At 51.0% G+C, this 19026-nt stretch overlaps 1 protein-coding gene across 12 annotated transcripts in view; it reads left to right on the top strand.

Annotated features, from left to right (window-relative positions):
- dip2ca (DIP2 acetate--CoA ligase C (putative) a) overlaps nucleotides 1–19026 on the top strand; it is a 65873-nt gene that overhangs the window by 24209 nt on the left and 22638 nt on the right. For 5 of the 12 annotated variants that reach the window (XM_035525982.2, XM_035525984.2, XM_035525983.2 and 2 more), the window contains exons 2-10: nucleotides 7032–7103; nucleotides 9458–9568; nucleotides 11841–11966; nucleotides 12075–12320; nucleotides 13674–13799; nucleotides 16343–16477; nucleotides 17230–17349; nucleotides 17474–17671; nucleotides 18901–18992. In XM_035525982.2, the coding sequence (XP_035381875.1) occupies nucleotides 7032–7103; nucleotides 9458–9568; nucleotides 11841–11966; nucleotides 12075–12320; nucleotides 13674–13799; nucleotides 16343–16477; nucleotides 17230–17349; nucleotides 17474–17671; nucleotides 18901–18992 (1226 nt within the window). Of the gene's footprint in view, nucleotides 1–7031; nucleotides 7104–7129; nucleotides 7248–9457; nucleotides 9569–11840; nucleotides 11967–12074; nucleotides 12321–13673; nucleotides 13800–16342; nucleotides 16478–17229; nucleotides 17350–17473; nucleotides 17672–18900; nucleotides 18993–19026 lie in introns of those variants that run through there. The other 7 variants (XM_035525985.2, XM_035525987.2, XM_035525988.2 and 4 more) reach the window with 5 other exon arrangements.

Here is a 19026-nt window from a genome sequence, read left to right on the forward strand (position 1 = left end):
CCCCTTTGGGGGTCTCTCCAAAGGCCTCTCTTGGACGTGTTGGGTTTGTTAGGGACCAGCGATGCCCCTTAACCAAAAGGGATGTCTGCCTTAAATCACAACCAGTCTGTTTGACAAGCAAAAGTTGTGGTGCGAGGTCAGGATGGGTGAGATGGCACTCTCGCTTCTTTTCCCATGCACCCACTCTCCCATGTCACATACAGAGGGGGCGAACCCACCAAACAAGTTTTGAAAAACTTCAGAGCTGAAACAGAAGTGCTTGGAACTGGCTAAAGACCAAGTACATTTAAGAAAACTTCAAAGAATCTACTCAACCTAGAATAAAAGCAGTAGCTCACTATAAACCACTCAAGTAAAACTCACTCATTTAACATTTTTAATGGCCGATCATCACTTGCAGGTATTATTCTTGGCTTTCCGATGTATCGAGTGTACTATTCCCTTGCACTTCCAGTGAGTCCTGCAGGGATGGGGGCGCCTGGAGTCTGGGTCGTCACTGCCCTGGTCTGAGATTCAGGCACAGACGCGCTGCCCACGTGTAGACGGAGAGACTGGTATCTATAGTGCATTAACATGGCCACACTGTCAGGATTCTGCCAACTTGCGTGCATGGTCTGACGTGAAGTTTTGTTGTTCTCACAGTTGAGTTAAAATGAAGCTTTCTATGGCATCTCATTAAAAGCAATTCAAGAGTTTAGCTTAAAGCGGTTAGTAATAAGTAAGAGAGACATCATTGCTTGTTTTCCGACAGGCTAAAAGCCTTATATTTCAAGCATGGTCAGCTCTCTGGGTATAGTCACCAGGGTTTCCGAGTCATTTGTTGGTTATGTGTCCCCTTCTGTCAGTTATTACGCAGGGAAAAATTAAGAGATTGACAGTTGACGTTGCATCTGGGCAATTTAGCTTCGTACCATTTTAGATTACTTGTGGACACTAAAAAGTGAAGAGAAGTGCTCCAGACATTTACCGTTGAATGCCTTATTGGGCTGGCAATCAGCGTTTCCTGGGGGACTCTTTGTCGTGACTCCATTTTCAAGATTCCCTCCTTCTGTATATCAGGCCAAAATAGAAGGCTCGTGATTGGTCGTTTTGCATGTCAGTCTAATTGACTTTTTTTGACTGCGTTGAAGTGGCGAAAAGCACCAGACTTTCCCTAGAGTGTGTCAAAGCGAGACTACCATCACCGTTCTAGTCCTAGTCCATAGTCTTGCAGTCCAGCTGGATCGTTACAGCCCAGTGAGCCCATGGCACGACGCAGAAGCCACCCACTGCTCCATAAAGCCAGATTTTAGAGTTGCTTTAAAGCACTTACAGATGACTTCATTAGCCCACGCAGGGTGAGCAGCTGTGAGCTGAACACTTCTTACTCCACATTGTAAGCAATACAAAGAGCTCTGGTCTGGCCTTTTTTGAAGAGCCTAGATGTTAACATTTGGGGGCTCTTGATATGTTTAAAGAAAAGGCTCTGCCTGCAAGTGTAACACACATTAATTTTCTAATTAAGAAAGCAGTGGATTTTGGGCTATTTTAATTGAAATGGGCCTGCTTACTTCCACTGACCTTTTATACACTGTTTTATTTCCAGGCACTGCAGTGCCTTTGGGGAGTGAGCTTTGTTTACCAAGAGCAGCCTCAGTGCCTGGGTATCAGCCTCGGTGCCCGGGTATCAGCCTCGGTGCCTGGGTATCAATCTCAGTGCCTGGGTATCAGCCTTGGTGTCTGGGTAGGCTGAGCTGAGGCAGGGCTCTGCTGCTGAGCAAATTGCCAGTTCACTGAGAGTGCCAGTTCACCCTCCTTTCTATTTTCCCCACTTCCTGTTTGTGTGTGTCTGTGTCTTTGTGTCTGTGGGTGTGAGTGTAACATGTGAGTGTTATTTTGGTTTAACCAGCCAGCTAATCCTGCTCTATCTCTGTTTAAGATTGAATGAGACTTCATCTCAAACAAGTCTCACTTTGAACCCATGCTGTGAATGTCTGTTCTAGAATACTGAGAAGTCCCATATCTGTGGCATATGTGGCAACTGATGGATGTTGTAACTTAGTTGTTGCAAATTTTGGACTAATTAATCCAAATCTCATTTAATCAGGACACATAGAAATTAAGGATTTAAATGATAGGCCTGTTTAATATTGTTTAATGACTCTGATCTGGCCCTGAAGAGGCACACTACATGAGTCTGGAGAGCCTGTGTAATGATATAGCCATACAGGCAGTGGGGATTCATGATGGAAAACTCTACATGCTTGTACACTTCCATGTGTTGACAGTGAGGACCATTCACTCAAATACAGCTGTGCTCCTAGAGTGAGTACTTCATCCAGTAGGACCTCTCAGAATTTCAACAATCACTGCCTATTACAGAGGATTTTTCTCCTGCTGTCATCTCTCTCTCTCTCTCTCTCTCTCCCTCCCTCCCTCCCTCCCTCTCTATCACCATAGTTACCTGCTCACCCTTGACTGAAAGTGTTCTCTCCTGCCATGATGCTTATTGTTATGACAAATATAAGAAAATATTATTTAATTAGCACCATAATTTTGTCAAGAATCTTTTCTCTTTTTCCCTGTTGGTATGATATTTCTCTTGTTTACCGGCCAGTGGATAGTAAAAAACAAAACAAAAACAAGGCCTGATATATCTGATCAGATAAGGACGGCTGGAATTGAAACTGCCCGTGCCGTTCCCTTCCCGTCGGCGCGTGGCACTTAGTGATATCTCCGGCAGTTTTTGTTTGTTTGTTTTATTTTTTTTTTATGCGCTTGCTTGTTGATATCGACGCCTCACGCGCGCCCGGTCCAAAAGCTCGCGGGGTTTTATCACCCAGCGCGCTACACAGAGGTCACGAGCACAGCGGTCTGTGGGGACAGAAGATTTCAGTCGGAGTGAAGCGTCGGCTTCCAGCGCTATCGCTTAATGCGCTACTCCTTCCAAAGCTTTCACCGCCGCGCAGTGACGAACACCTTTTCCATTGAACTGACGAAAAAGCGTCGCGCCATTTCTAGGTCTTTACATTACTTATTTTATACACTAGTCCAATCGAATTGTCCAGCATTTATGCGGTCATACTTCCCAAGAGGGAGGGACGAGAGAGGAAAAACATGTTGACTACTGGGTTTTTCTCTTTAACAAAGATTTAACCGTTAATGCAATTAGTCCCGCGTCGCTATGTTTTGCAATTTTTTCTCGTGTAACAAGCTCTGTGTTCAGCTTTGTTACAGATAAGTCAGGTTCGTGTATCTGTGCATATGCGAATCTGTAAGTATGATGAACGATCTCATTTTCGAGGCGCGCGTTTCTCCTGTAGGCGTTGAGGAATGTACAATTGTCTGCCAAATTGGAGCTTTGATAGTAAAGTTACTCTACACCATTTCTAACTTAATTCACATGCTGTACATTCAGTGAACGCTCTCCATTAGGAGACAGGCTTCCCTTGTTGCCCTGACGTCCTCTCTCATCTGAACCTTAAACTCCCAGGTCTGCCTCAACCCACCAGGGAGCTCCTTCCAAACAGGAAACCAGTGACATCGCATCATCACGTGTGTTTGGCGTGTGGCCTTCAGAGCGGGCTCGCTCTGCTAGGTGTCTTCTCCCTCACGGTTCTGGCACCGATAAAGGGCATTCTCTGATCCTGCGCCGGCTCCTCATTGTCCCGTCCCTATTCCTGGCCATGTGCTGGCTTGTAAATATTCTCTCTGATAATCAGTCCCCTTGGGTAAATTACCATGAGTTGTTTTTTTTTCCAAGCTATGTGGATTCTTTCCACAGTGGGCCTTTGTGATGTATGCTTATGCTGGGTTGGGCCAGAGGAGTGACCTCAGAGGAGTGACCCCCCCACCCCCATGGGCCTTAGTACCTGTGGCAGATAATATTAAAAACACGTGGAACAGTGAGCAAGAGACCGAACAAAAAGAAAGAGAAAGGCGGAAAGAAGAAGAGATAAATGAAGAAATGAAAACAGTGCACCATTCCTGTTCACTCACTTGGGCTCGCCATTCAGTAGCAGTTATCAAGGTTCTGAAGTAGTAGCTCATTTGTGCTGGCTTTTCTTTTTTGTCCCCTTGAAGAGGTGAAGCCCTTTGTATTGATTTCACATTGTAGCGCTATCCAGATCTAAGCTCCCGCAGACACACATGAACTGTAATTTGATCCCCCCCCCCCCAACAGACATAACAGTGAGCAGCGGAGGGGCGAGCACTCCAGAGAGAGGATCCGGCATGGGGCCCTGCGGCCTCACAGACTCCCCCAGCCACTCCCCAGTCCAGCACTGCGACGTGGGTTACTCTGGTGTTTGCTATTACTCATGCTGTGTTTGCTACAGGCTCGTAAATCTGGCCCAGGCAGCCAGATGTGTTTACAGGGAGGCGGTAATCAAGAATGAATCTCCAGAATTAGCTTATTCTGCAGATGTCCTCTAATATAGCTGTACATTGTAGAGTCTATATTATGTAGCTATGGCAGTATGTGTTTTTGGTACATTTCCTTTAATATTTGTGGTTATTTATTGTGGGTGACTTTATTAGGCAGGAATATCAATTTCAGGAGTTGTGATGCACTTTGAGGAACAGCATTGTTTGGTTGTGTGAACGTTTTCTGATTTGTCCACACAGTAAAGCAGCATCACTCACCATTATCTGAATGTGCTCATTCAGTGCACGCATTATGGAGTTTTTACTTGGCTCACGCGTTTGACGTTTACTGTCATCTGTAGCTAGAAACGCATGTTGAACTGATTGTAGTGCAGCCTCCATTCTACTAAATGAACTGTATTAATTTTAGCCTGTTTATATCTGGAACTGCCAAAGTCAAAACTGATATTTCTATTTATATACAATTAATAGTGGTGCATGTTAAGTACAGCCATGATTTCGCCCACCTTAAGGCTAGCTAAGGACAACTGGATACTTACATCATCATTCACAGAATGCCATTAGACCTAATTAGGTGCCTCTGTGTCTTGAGTTTCCCAAGCACCTGTTCTTAGTAGGTTAATAAATAATCTGGTAAACAAGTAATAAAAATGAGCCATGTAGCTAACTCCTGCAGTTTACATGTAGGCTTTGGCTGCTACATTGATTACTGGGCTTTTAGCTAAATGAAACAGGCATTACTTTGGCATGTCTTTGGAAGACAAGCTGTCCCTGCCTGCTGCTAAGCATGGCTTGGGTTTTTATAGCAGCGTGCTATCATGACTACCGGAGTACCTGGGGAGCCTGACCTCTCTTAAACCCGTCAGTGGAGACGTGAAGTAGCATGGAGAACATCGTACCCTTCCTGTTGCCACAGATGTGTACTGAGGCCCACAACTTGGGGGCCTTTGTTACTCTGCATCTCAGCACTCGGCACCAATCGCAAAGGCCCAGGAGTCATAGGAAGTTTTCTGGCCTAGAGCTTGACCTTTTGGAACTTTAATTAAAAGTGTCCTCTTGGCAATAGATTTATCAAGGCCTGCAGTATGCACCACGTGCTGAAGCTGACAGTGTATCAGAAACTGAAGTCCTCCCTCCAGTGACACTTTACACACGCTGTCTTTTAGGGTGCAGCAAGAAAAACAGTGATCTCTCAAAATAGGCCTCGTCACGGTAGCGTTTTGTGCATGTGCTGCATGGGCCAAATCTGCACGTCTGTTCCATGTTGGCGTGACATCTGTGGCAGGTGAAGCAACCTGCAACGGGAAGGAGAGGGTCTGCTGGAAGCATGCATGCAAGTGGGACGGGGGTATGTCACATGGCATAGTGTAGAACACGTGTGTGTGTTCCCATGGATCTGTGTGTTTGAAGCATGTCCAAGTGGGAGCGTTCATCTGGGACCACTACCCAGTATTTAGGAAGCTATGAGAGAGGAGCTTTTTTTTTTTTTTTAAATTTCTAAACTGGAATGCGGTCACCCCTCAACTCCAGCACATTTACTGCAACACAGTGTTGCTGTTTGCCTCTCCCTTTATAATGGGGCACGCTTCACATGTCAACTGCTGCTACAGAGGTGTCAAAACTTGCAAGGAAGAGTGAAGCAGAGGAGAGAAACTCAGCGAGACAGACTGTCAGTGGAAGGGAGGGAGCAGGCGGGCGGGGGAGAGAGAGACAGGCCGACAGACTGATCGAGGGGGCGGGGTCGAGCAGGAAGGCTGGCAGGGCTGAGCGGGAGACACCACGTAAGTGAGGGCCTGTTGATTGGCAGCGTGTGGGTGTGAGGATATGAATCATCCAGTCTGTTTTTTTTTTGTTGTTGGTTTTTTTTTTAATTAAATAAAAAAAATGTTATTACATTTTTTTAAAATTAATTAATTTTTTTACATTCATCCTGTGCGCTTTCGTCTTCGCTCCCTGGCACCTTATACCCTCTGTTCTCATCCTCATCCTGTTCCATGATGCTGGAAACATGAGGGGGTTCGGAGGAAGGGGAGAGCAGAGAAGGGCCCAGAACCAAGGGCCCTCTCACTCGCACTCTCACACTCTCGCACGTGTTGCCGGTGCTGGCGGTGCTGGCGGCGGTGAGGGAGGGTCCTTGGTCTCCTTTGTAATCTCGTTTAAGGCAGTGACTGGTGCTGCCGTTGGCAGCTCCGCCGATGTTCTCCACCCTGCTTGTTCTGCACCAGATCCTCTCCTGATTTAAAGAAGGCCCTCTTGGCTGATGCCTAGCGAGACTGAAAACCCCTGCTGCGTTATTCATTACAGGGTACGCAGCATTCCATTGCCAGACGTGCCGAACGGCGCCATTCGCTGAGTGGCCCAGTACGCAGTCTGTCTGCCTCCAGTGCCTGTTTAGTGCTGCACGTTTTTTGGGACATCCCTGCTGGAGCGGGTCTGATCCAGGCCATGGCAGCATTGATAATTAGCTGCCAAACTGAGCTTTGCGTCTTACACCTGAGAAAAGGGGAAACTGCAGAGCTTTCGAAGCACTGCTGTTTATGGAGGTGGAGTAGGGAAGATGGGTTTTTGCCCCTTACTGCTGTGGCTTCAATCGCAATAAAACCAATTGTAAAACCAAGCCGAAATGCCTTTCGCCCTCATGATTTCCCCTCTCTCTCCCTTTGCAGGTGACATAACACAGAAAGGCTATGAGAAGAAGAGGGCGAAGCTGATCGGGGCATACCTGCCGCAGCCTCCGGGTAAGCCCCCCGCCTGCGTGTACGCCCTTCAGCCTGCCCAGGGAGGCCCGAACGGGGGGGAGACGTCTCACGCACCAGACGCTGGCTCCTCCCCTCCTGCTCCAGCCTAAAAGGCTGCTCTGGTGTGCAGTTGATGGCGGAGCGGTACGTGTGACCCGCGTCACTCCTGGGTATCTCCTCCCACCCCCACCAAGCTCATCGAAGGCCATTTCCAGCACTCGGACTCTGTGGTTCTGCTCCTCTCTGTCAGACGATACTGCAGTTACTGAGCTTCCCCCATGCTGCATTGAAAGGCTCATTAGGAGGGTAGAGCATTCCATAACCTTACCCAGCCATGGAGCTAATGGGCCTCGGTGGGCCCGGCCCGCTGCCTGCTGATAAGAGAGAGAGCGCCTGGGCTTAAGTTCGGACTTCTTCATAAGCTTGACATGAGGGCGTCGTAAAGGCTGATCGGACCCTTGCCCACTCTTCCCTTAACAGGGTTTTGACCTATTGTAATCGCCTGTACCTTCTCACAGGATTTATTTTACCGTTACATTAAATATGAAATTCTCCCCACAAAGAAAGGTCGTTTGACAGTTTTAGATAGCCGATCCTTTTCTGTTTATGTTTCTGCGCATGAGCAACTGAAAGGCTCCTGGAGCTTCACTGGTAGAGTAGGGTGCTAGCAACAGCAGTAAACATGGGGTTTATTCCCAGGGATCACGCATAGCGGTATTTGTAAGTCGCTCTGGATAAACGGGGCTTGCGAGGGAGCCTCTCGAGGGTGCCCGTCCTGCTCTGCGCCTCCTCGTCCTGCGGAATGCTGTTAGCCGGGCTGGAGAGGGAATGGCCTGCCCACCGTTAACATGGAGAGATCCCCTGCAGTGTAATTGCTCATTTCATCTCAGGGGCCTGTGTCACTGTCCTGGCCATTTGAAGATGAACGGCTCTTTGTGTATGTTTTGGGGCACGGGGGTGGGAGGGACGTTCCTCCCCTTCAGCATCCTCTGAAGTTCTTTCTGTTTTTATTTTTAACCAGCAAATTGACATTTCAAGAGCCCCCCCCCCCCCCCCCCCCCCCCCCACACACACACACCTTTTCCCCCAAGCAGAACACTGTATGCTGCAGCTGAATTGTTGATGAGAGCAGCGTTTGTCACCATAGCAACAGGCAGCCAGCATGTCCTCTGTCTGGTTGGGAGTAAAATATGACATCATGGTTGCGGACTCTATGCGCGGTGCAGACAGGCAGCAGCACCCTGGAGCGTTGAGCCAGCTCTGCCGTGATCCGGACACGTGGGAAATCAAACGTTAGCCCGTTGAAGACGGCACACGTGGAACGGGCCTGATTCTCTTCGCTTTGTCTGATTGGGGAAGCCAAACGAAGTCTGCGGCCCCCTACCCACACAGACACACACACACACACTAAAGGGACTGAGTGTGTTCATCTTGTATTGTTAAAGTTCTCCAAGGGCTTTAAGTGTATCACTTTACCCAAACTGGGCAGAGGCTGTCTCTGCATGACACTTTGGCCAATTGCCATGACACAGAGACATTAACCCAATCAACTGTGATTGGTGGAAATGACCCTCAGCAGGAAAGCTGGGTGGGGCAGCAGCCACAGGGCGAGGCTGGCACTGGGATGCTCCAGCCGCCAGGCTGCGTCAGGGTCTCGTCACAGCAACACCCTCTAACCGTGCCCTCCCCACTTGAACTTCTGTCGGACACTCCTCTCTGTGGCCTGCCTGGTTTGGTCCACCAGACCGCACGAGAGTGTGAGGGAGTGAAGGGGCACGACACAGACACCACCCCCAGCTCCCCCCCCCCCCACCTCTCCTCTGCGGATGCTCAGGAGCACAGAGAGAGAGTGAAACAGCATGGGATAGTGACCTCCCACCCCGGACCCCGAAGCGAACGCAAGCTCCAAATACCCCTGATGAGTGCCTTAGAGCAGTTTACCTGCTGCAGTTCCAGCAGTGTCCAATAGAGAAAGACTGGGAGAAGGGCGTGAGAGCGACAGAGTGTTTGTGTGGGGGGTAAAGAATTGGAGAGAAAGAGAGAAGGGGGGAGGGTGGGAGAAGGAATAGGAGGAGAAAAAGACTAGTGGCAGGAAATTGGAAATGCAAATGGTGAAGGCAGGTGTGCAGAAGGGAGAAAGGCTGGGAAAAGTAGTGCATACCTCGGGCGTCTGGGCCGTTCCCCCACGCCGTGTGTGTGTGTGTGTGTGTGTGTGTGTGTGAGAGTGAGTGAGGGCTAAAGGCAGAGATGTGTGAGGTGAATGGGTAATAAGAGCAGGCCTGCAGTGCTCCTTGCTGGGTTGCATAATCCTCCTTCATTCTCTCTCATTCTCTCTCTGTCTCTCTGTCCTTCAGGGTTGGAGGCATCCATGGTACACGAGCGCAGACCACCCATGGGCCCCTCTTCCGCCTCCCGGTACCACCGCAGACGTTCCTCCGGCACCCGGGACGAGCGCTACAGATCAGGTATAAGCCACATGTGACGGCTCTGCTGCAGCCTCACCTGTTACCATGTGTTACCATGTGCTTCCGCCTGTTACCATGTGTTACTGTGTGCTACTGCAACCTTGTCTGCTACTTTGTATTACCATGTGCTTCTGCCTGTTTCCATGCATTACTGTGGCAAGACAGTCAGCACAGCAGAATGAATGTCAATAAGTAAGAGAAATTAGCATGTAGTGCGAGGGGCTGAGGAACCAAAACATGTATAGTAGTTCAGTTCCTGCCAGTGCACAGCATTAAGAAAACACACCATCGTCTCCCATCGTCGGAGCCTTTTTGTCTTAGACCTGCTCCTAGCTCTCTGCTGGAAGCTGGCTTGGAGCCTCTGTGTTGACATTGTGGCACACTTATCTCTGCGTCTGCCTTGATTGGCGTGCGGCTAACCTCCTCCCGGAGAGCAAATATGGCAATTGATGTGTCAGCGAACTAGACCTGCCGATTGGATCTCTGTTTGAAGTATCTCATGGCCTAGAAGTGCTTTGTGCTTTATCTGCCTGGCATTATGGGGTGGGTGTACACACGTGCGCTCGTGTGTGTGTGTGTGTGTGTGTGTGTGTGTGTGTGTGACTGAGAGATTAATCTGTGAGGAGCTGGAGGTGTTTTGCAGGCGGGTTGATTCAGACTCCCGATAGCTTGTCTGTCAGTCTTCTCTTCTCTACCACTCATCAGAGTGATGGTGCTTTATTTAATAGCACAGATATTCAAACCACGAAAAAAACTCAGGTGCAGCGTTTGGATTGTGAGGCTAACTACGTTACTTTACGTGAAGGTGTGATAATTATGGTTTTGCGGGGTTTTGAAGTACAAATATTGTTAAACGTACGCCTGTTGGAAAGATCGAGTGAGTCACTAACCAGCTTTTGTTACTGTTGTCACTGCATCTGTTGTTCTTAAGCCATTTTCAAATGTACTGTACGAAGCCTCATAAAAGAAACAATGAAATTAGGCTTTGTTTTTAACCGTATTATTCATATTAGAAAAAAATCTCATGTTCACACACTTGAGTTGTCTATTTACATATAGTAACATCTATTTTTTTGCATTATCTCAATTGTTCTTGACTGTGTAACCACCATAGCCAGTATCGCTCACTGTCTTTTGTGCAGACCAGATCATAGTCAGGGAAATAGTGAGGCCTGGCTCTAGGATGAACCTGGCCTGTGTGTTTGTGTGTCTCTGGGCTGGAGCTGGGAAACCCACAAAGCCAGGAGAGGCTCTGGGATGGCTGTGGGGTTGGAGTGGAGTGATTCCAAGGCCGTCCCAATGCTGCTCCTGGCAATGCGGGTGTCCCAGTGGCTGATGGACAGGAGACCCCCGCCCGTCCCCACCCCTCAGTGGCCACTGTAGACCACGCCAGGAACAGCATCCTTCCAGCATTCAGTTTCCACTGGCTCACATAAGGCCGGATTGGCGTGCTGTTGAGAACACACTCCCCAGGTCTACAGACCCGGTTTGGATGGTGCCGTATATGCCCCCCCCGCCCCAAAAACAGAAAACAAAAACAATTATTACATCCAGAATTTGCTCTGTTACTGCCAATTAACTTTAGAAATATTTAACTTGGAAAAACACTGGGACTTTTTGACATGTTTATCCTCCATCATGCCACGGAAATGTTCCAAAATAATTGCTCGACCAAAATTTATCAGCCCCTGTGCTGATTCATAGTCTACGCCTGTCAGCTTCCAGGCTGAACGGATGAGCAGACTGAACTATTAGGCACCGCAGTGATGTGCGCTTATGCACTTAAAATTTACAACCTTTTTTCTTTTGTAATTATTATCAGTAAAGTGAAATATGCACTCATGTTGCAGCTGTAATATTCAGTTATACTTTTGTACACGCCTGCTGCTCTAAATTGGACGCCGCACGTCAGCAGGAGAGTGGAGTTTGCCGCCCTACTTCTGTAGAGTCGTCCCAATAACAGCTTGGATCATTAGAGAGCATGGCAGTGTCAGTGTGAGCAACAGTGCCACTTTCCTGGCAATACACATGGCAGTGGGTGCAGGGTACTGTCAGCTATTCTGTCAGCTCTTACGTGCACACAAACCCGGGCGCTCACACACACACAAACACACATGGAATGAGTCAATGAGCCCCGCGTGCGTAAGGGCTGGGGGTGGTGCTTTGGCTCATGTCGGGGCCCCTGCATCAGCCCCTGCGTGTCAGCTGTCAGGCTCCAGGCCGAGGCGGCCATTCTCCGCTCGCCTAACCCTCCGTCCCTGCCTCCCCGCAGACGTGCACACTGAAGCCGTCCAGGCGGCGCTGGCCAAGCACAAGGAGCGGAAGGTGGCCGTCCCCATGCCCTCCAAGCGCCGCTCCCTGGTGGTGCAGACCTCCATGGATGCCTATACTCCTCCAGGTGAGTCTCAACTCCTCCCCACACCAACACCTCCCCCCCGCTCGGACCCGCGCTAGGCGCTCCACGTCCTGGGCTGAGCGTTGAGTGGGTGTGAGTGACTCTCACTAGGCCTCTCCCCGCTCTCGTCCCTGCCCCCCCTCACAGACACGTCGTCGGGCTCGGAGGAGGAGGGCGGCCCAGGTGAGGGCACGCCCACTTCCAGCCAGGGCAGTGTGGGCATGGACCACTGGATCAGCCGCGCCGTGCACCACGGCTCCACCACCTCATCCTCGTCCTCGTCCACGCAGAGTGGCGGCAGCGGTGCCGCCAGCCGCCTGGCCGACGTCCTGGCCCAGGCGCATGTCGGCAAGCCAGGTAACCTTGCCAGCCTTCCCCCCTAAACACCCCCCCCCCCCCCCCCCCCGGCTTCTGCTGCTCTAGCACTTCCTCCGCCCTCACTGCTGAACTCAGCTGCCTCTGTCTGTCTTGTCTGCAGTCAGCATCTTGTCATTTCCCCCTCTCCTTCCCCCCCCCCTGTTTTTTTCCCCCCCTTTCTCTCCCTCCCTCTCTCTCCCCGTATGCCTTTGCCTGTCCCTGTGTTTTGCATCTTTAACCCGCTGCGGTGTCTTTCGCTTACAGACGTCACGTTTGCCTCTCTGAGCTTTTTCCCTCCAGCTGAGCTCCCTGACGCTCCGCCTGGCCCCGCCCACCCAGTGGCGTGTGGCTGAAGCCTTCCCGGACGCGTGCGGGCAGGCAGAGACCCTCCCACAGACGTAGCGGAAGCACGGCGCACCAATGTTAACTCGAAGGGGGCGGCCCATTTGAACCGTAAACAGAAGGCGCCGTCGGAAAAGGAGAGGTCTTTCACTGCTGCTCTCTCCCACGCCCCTACCCTACCCACCACAGCACAGGAGGAGATGCTTCCAGGGGTTTGGCGAGCCCCCACCACAGGGACCTGCCTCCGAACAGGGTTGTCGGCTCTGCCGTTAGCCGTGTCATGTGGGAGAGCACCCCTTGGTCGTGTTTAAAGTCTAGTCAGATAGAGTCCTCCCTTTCTCACTGCTCCCTCTGTCCTGCAGCCATTCTACTTTCCTCTTTTTTTCTCTCTCTCCGCTCTGATTCTCTCCCAGGATTTTTTTTTTTTGGATCGCTTTCGTGTTTTTCTTTTCCCGTTCTTTGCCTGCTGTCTATTTTTGTTTTTGTGTTCTCCCTGGCAGGTTTTTTTTTCTTCCTCTTCCTCTGTCTCTGTCCTATCTTTGTCTCCTCTCACAATTTTGTTGCGACACCATCTAAAAGCAGACGGCCAAGAGCGGAAAATGTTGGAGCTTGCGGCGTTGGGAGCGTTCCCAGAGCTTGGTTAGCATTTAGTGCCCGTAACAGCGGGATATATTTAACGTGTCTGGTCTACACTGAGGTGCGCGTTTCGCTGTCAGAGGGATCTGGCTCACCTTGGGGCCACGCTGACCACAGGCTCTCTTTCCATTGGGAGGGTCAAGGACCTGTAAATGGGGGAGACCAAGTTCATTTATGTGGACCACAGAGCACTACCATGCCCCCCCAGCACCCCACCCTCCGTGGGTCGGAGCCACGCTTGGGGTGTGGCAGTCAGTGCTCTGGACACCTGCCTCTGGCCCTGGACAGCCATGCCTGTGGTCGATGGCTCATCGTCAGTTTCTGGTTCTCTTCCCTTCCTCCTCCTCTTCCTTCCCTCCTCCCCCCCACATCCAGGGCCGATCGCTCACCTCTCGTTGAAGCGGAAAACTATGCTTGGCGTAGCAGAGAACGGCAACTCGCTGCGTCGTTCCTGCGAGTTCGGCTCCGACCTCCTCTGGCCGCCTCCCTTGGAGTCGGATGGTCAGTATGCCCCACCTTCCGCCATGCCCCTCCCCCCAAAACACACTCTGCCCACCTCCATCCATCTCGCATCCCTCTTCATCCAGACCATCTGAGCGTCTCTGTTTCCCGAATATGGTCCTTGGTGTGTACAGAGGACCAAAGGCTTCTCAATACATAAGTGTATGTGTGTGTGTGTGTGTGTGTGCGCGTGCATGTGCATGTGTGTGTGCACTCACATGTTGCTTGATGTGCCGATGGTGTGTCTGACCATCAGCCGTGCTGTGTGAGGAGTGTGGAGATGTCCTCTGATGGTCCTGAGCCTCTGTATATGTTTCCAGAGGTACAGAAGTTGTCTACAGTGGCATACTTTGTGTGATTCCAGAATGTTCCGGTGTTTTGTTTTGTGGTGGTCACGAAACGCAGTGTGCTTGATTATTTCGGTCTTCAGTCTGCTTATAGATGCTTCAGTCTGCTTTTAGATGTCAGTGCTGTGTTCTTTTCATTTCTGATCTTGGGTGGGTGTGGTTGTTGGGGGGGTGTGGGTTTTCTAGAGCTCCTAGGTTGCAGCTTCTGTCATGTTTCTTCATTTTCTGGTCTATGCTAAGTGTCAGACGTTCTCTTGATTGTTAAATGCTGTCATGTACCTGAAAACAACTCCTCTTCCACTAATGCACAACATAAGTTGCTGTTTGTAGAAAAATAAATGGAAAACATAAATTTCTGTCCCATGGGAAGTTTTATTCCACAGGCTGATGCAAGTGTCAAAGGTTCAACGTGTAGTCAATAAACAACACTCAAAGTGCATTTTGTCCTGTACCGTGCAAGCCCTGGAAATAAGACCTGTGTGGCTCTCAGCAGCACGGCTGATTCCTCTCACAGGCATCGATACCACTCCACCTCCAAGCAGAGACCTTCTTGGTGTCATTCCCAGCTCCTGTGATCTCCTCTGGGCTTGGTGGGAAGTCATTAGAGAGTGAGAGTGAGAGTGAGAGAGAGAGAGAGAGAAGTCACTGGGTTATTATTAGCATATTACGTAAGTAACAAGGCTCCTGGGTGTTTCCTCTGACATTCATGGCAGTTGATGGAACTGGGGGAGGGGTTAGAGGGAAGCTAAAGTGGGAAGGACGTTTGGAAGGGAGTGTGCAGGTGGTGGGAGTGGAGAGGCAGGGAAGAGGCTGGGTTGTGGGAGGGTGTCAGAGGCTGAGGAGGGCGTGTGGCCGGCGTAGGAGTAGGCCCAAGAGTAACAAGAGCGCCGCCAGTGGTGGTGGACCCTGTACTCTGTCTCAGTCACGTTCTCAGACAGACCCTTGCTTCGTGTCTGACACAGTCTCTCTTACCAAAACACGCCCTCTCTCAGTGTGTCTCTGTCTCTCTCTCAATCTCTCTCTTTTCCTCTCGCTCTCACTCTTTGTCCCCCTGTCTCTCCCTGTCTGTCTCCCTTACTGTCTCCTCGACTCTCTCTCTCTCTCTCTCTCTCTCTCTCTCTCTCTCGCTCACTGCCCACAGTCAGTGGCCGTCAGTCACTGCTCTCAGGCGTATGACTAATACATGTGTTATTGTCAAAGGTTTAATCCAAATAGAGAAATACAGCTGCAGAATTGCTGAACGAAATTACACAACCATTGATCGAATCAGGCCACACTTGGCTGTAAATTCATTTAGAGCCACACCACAGCAGTTCTGCATTACACAAAACACAGCGCTGAAATAAGCTTCTCTATTAAGTTATGATGTCAGCATATCAAATAAGACATAACGTGATTTAGGTTCCTCCTTTTGTAATGGAACCTGAGGACGGCCCAGCTGAACAGGAGCGTGTCTGTCCGTTTGCCCCCGAGCTGGGTGGACGCGGCGCTCCGTGTCGGCCCGGGCTGGTCCGAACGTTTTATCACACCGGCAGCACAGCTAGACGGGCATTGTTGGTGTTCCTGCTGCGCATTTCTCCGAAAGCCCAGAATGTCAGAATAGGCTCACGTTTGGCATGAAACGGGCGTGCGAGCACGTTTACGAGCCCTCTGAACCCTCTGAGCCTTCATCCAGCCTCCCACCCCGCAGCACAACAAAATGAAACGTTACATCCTGGGCAAAAAAGAACGGAAGAGACGGAGAAGGAAATGTGTCGGGTTTATAGGCTGTGATTCACCTGCAGACGCTGTCGGCATGGTAATCGTGCCGGCTGTGCATCGGCCACAGCCCTCGGCTCCGATGTGATAGAAACATCCGGTCTGGGGGAGTCGCTTTAGTGCATCAGTGAGACCTGGGAGGAATGAAGGGTGAATAACAGGGCACGCACAGCTGAGAATTTACAATCGGAGAGAGAACAGGAGAGAAAATAAAGCCCAGAGGTGTAGCAGAGTGGAAGTAAAAGGGCCTGTAATTATGAAGAGGAGGAAATGACTCTCCTCTGCGTCCTTCATCTCCCATCCATCCATCTGTTCCTGGACACGTCCATGTTTCTGAAGGCAACAGTCCCCTCCACCCGCCCCCACCCCGGCCACCTCGGCCTGCGCTTCCACCCCCTGCCGAACGGCGTTCTGAGCGTCTGCTTCCTCCGCACGCAGAGAACCACTCGGCCCCGCCGGACGTCACCACCTACGCCTCTGAGCACCCCGTCCAGGTGGAGCGGCCGCAGGTGTCCACCGTGCCTCGGACCACGCCCAAGTACGGCAACGCCGAGCTCATGGAGACCGGAGACGGTGAGAGCGCAGGGCGTGTGGATGTGTGTGCGTGTGTGGGTGGTGCGTGTGTGCTGCAGAAACATCTGTCACTGCCTGGTGAGGGTGCTATAAACATTTAGCACGTTCCTGGAACCAGTCCCCACTTCCTTGCCGTTAGCCACTATACTGAAAGCAAAGAAGTGTCCGATCGTGTGTACGTTGTTGAGCGCGCTGTCTGGACAGCTCTCCCTGCCTGAGCTCCCTCTCTGGTATTTGTAGTGATGGATCCTCCGAGATTAAGCCATGATTGAGAGCATCGATCTCCCTCTTTTATGACAATTTAATTTGCTCTCCGGGGACTCACCCCCCCACGGCGCCCCTCCACACCCCCGCCCCCAAATGCATTTGTCAGAAGCATTGATCAATAACCTTCATAGAACAGAACCTTCATAGAATTTCCTTGGAGTGACGTGAAAATGCAGAGATGAGATGATAAGTAAATAGCGCAAGGAGGGAATGTGCATGACCTGGCCGTCCCGCGCCTGTCCTGCTCCTGTCCCGAACCGCAGGGTGTGGTGCTTCTGCGCGAGTGCCTGTGGGAGAGACCAGTGTCTTAAGTGCATGTACATGTTCATTAATGTACGTGCGTGCGTGTGTGTGCGCGTGTGTGTGCGCGTGTGTGTGCGCGTGTGTGTGCGCGTGTGTATGTTTGTGTGTGTGTGTGTGTGTGTGTGTGTGTGTGTGTGTGTGTGTGTGTGTGTGCGCGGTGTGGGGGGGTTGGGTGTCTTCAGGTGTCCCGGTCAGCAGTCGAGTCTCTGCTAAGATCCAGCAACTGGTGAACACCCTGAAGCAGCCCCGACGGCCACCCCTGCGCGAGTTCTTTGTGGACGACTTTGAGGAGCTTCTGGAGGGTAAGCCGACGCCCCTCCACACCCCATCGCAAAATACAAAACAAAAAAAAAACAATACAAACTCTGCCCATCCCCCCACCACGCAATAACAATCTCTTCTTCCTGACGACATCGCCTGGTGCAGTCCAGCAGCCAGACCCGAACCAGCCGCGGCCGGAGGGGGCCCAGATGATGACCATGCGGGGGGAGCAGCTGGGGGTGGTGACCAACTGGCCTCCGTCCCTGGAGGCGGCGCTGCAGCGCTGGGGCACCATCTCCCCCAAAGCCCCCTGCCTCACCACCATGGATACCAACGGCAAGCCCCTCTACGTCCTCACCTACGGTAAACAGCCCCACCCTGTTGACACTGCCTCCACCCTCCCATATGCTCATGTATGTTAAAGCCTGTTAATACTCTTAACATGTTAATAGTGTCTCCTACTAGTTTACTTGTTAGAAACGTATTTACCTGAAAGGTTTTACAGGGCTTGTATAAATCGATGGCTCAGAGAGTGTGTGTGTATTTTGTTGGTGTTGATATATGGTGGTGTGTGTGTGTGTGTGTGTGTGTGTGTGTGTGTGTGTGTGTGTGTGTGTGTGTACACATTCTTGCATGCGTGAGGTGTATTTTGTCAGTTGAGCTCTCTCAGCAAGGATCCTGCGTGCGGCAAGTCACGGGTGAGAGGTGTGACAATGGGCTTGTGGTGTTGCCGTGTGTGTGTGTGTGTGTGTGTGTGTGTGTGTGTGTGTGTTGGATGGATTTTGCAGTGAACCGCTCTCTCTTCTTGTCTCTGAAGAGATGATCATTTTCCCCACTCTCTGCTTCTCTGGCAGTCTGAGAGCCGTTCCAGTTTCTCTCTCTCACACACACACACACACACACACACACACACACACACACACAGTTACACATATGTATGTACTGCACACAACACAAGCATATTCTTCTGAAGGACCAGCAAAGCGTGACCTGACTGCACCACGTCTGCCCCAGCCGGCCTAGTCCAGTCAGGCGTCTGGCTTCGAGACGAGAGGTGGGTCAGCAGGGGATGCGGAACGCCGTGAGCAGCAGCCCGCACCTCCCACACTCCGATCTGGACTCAGGCGGACCACGGGGGCCGAGCCTCTCTCCAAAAATAGAACACGTCCGCCTGTTTGAGTGATGCTCTGGTTATTCAACCCCTGTCTGTTTACACGTCATGGCGACGGGGGGTTAGAAACTCAGTCAGTGCTCCTTCGTGTTATGCGTTTTTTTGTCGCTCAAAACATTCGGCTGGGTCATGTGATGGATGGCGTGCAAATGATATGCAAATTGAAAGTTAACTGAAATTTGCTGGGCTTCTGTCCATATTTCTCTCCCTCACACTCTCTCTGAAACGCTTTGAGCGCTTTCAACTTAAAGCGGGATGTGGTGTATGCATTGTGCAGTTGTCCTTTCTCCTGGAGTAATCCAGTTTGAGTTCCAGATGAGCCAGGGCACTGCCGTCTGCCTAGCGTACAGGAGGCTGGGCACTGTGCTGCTGGGGCGTGGTTTGTTGGAAATATAACGCGCCTGCGTGTCGTGCGTCGCAGGTAAACTGTGGTCGAGGAGCATCAAAGTGGCCTACAACATCCTCCACAAACTGGGGACCAAGCAGGAGCCCATGGTGCGGCCGGGAGACCGGGTGAGCGAGCCTCTTCACAGCGCCTGCCTTGGTG

The sequence above is a fragment of the Electrophorus electricus genome, chromosome 1 (assembly GCF_041902795.1).
Source record: "Electrophorus electricus isolate QZ-2024a chromosome 1, ASM4190279v1, whole genome shotgun sequence".
Lineage (NCBI taxonomy): Eukaryota > Metazoa > Chordata > Actinopteri > Gymnotiformes > Gymnotidae > Electrophorus > Electrophorus electricus.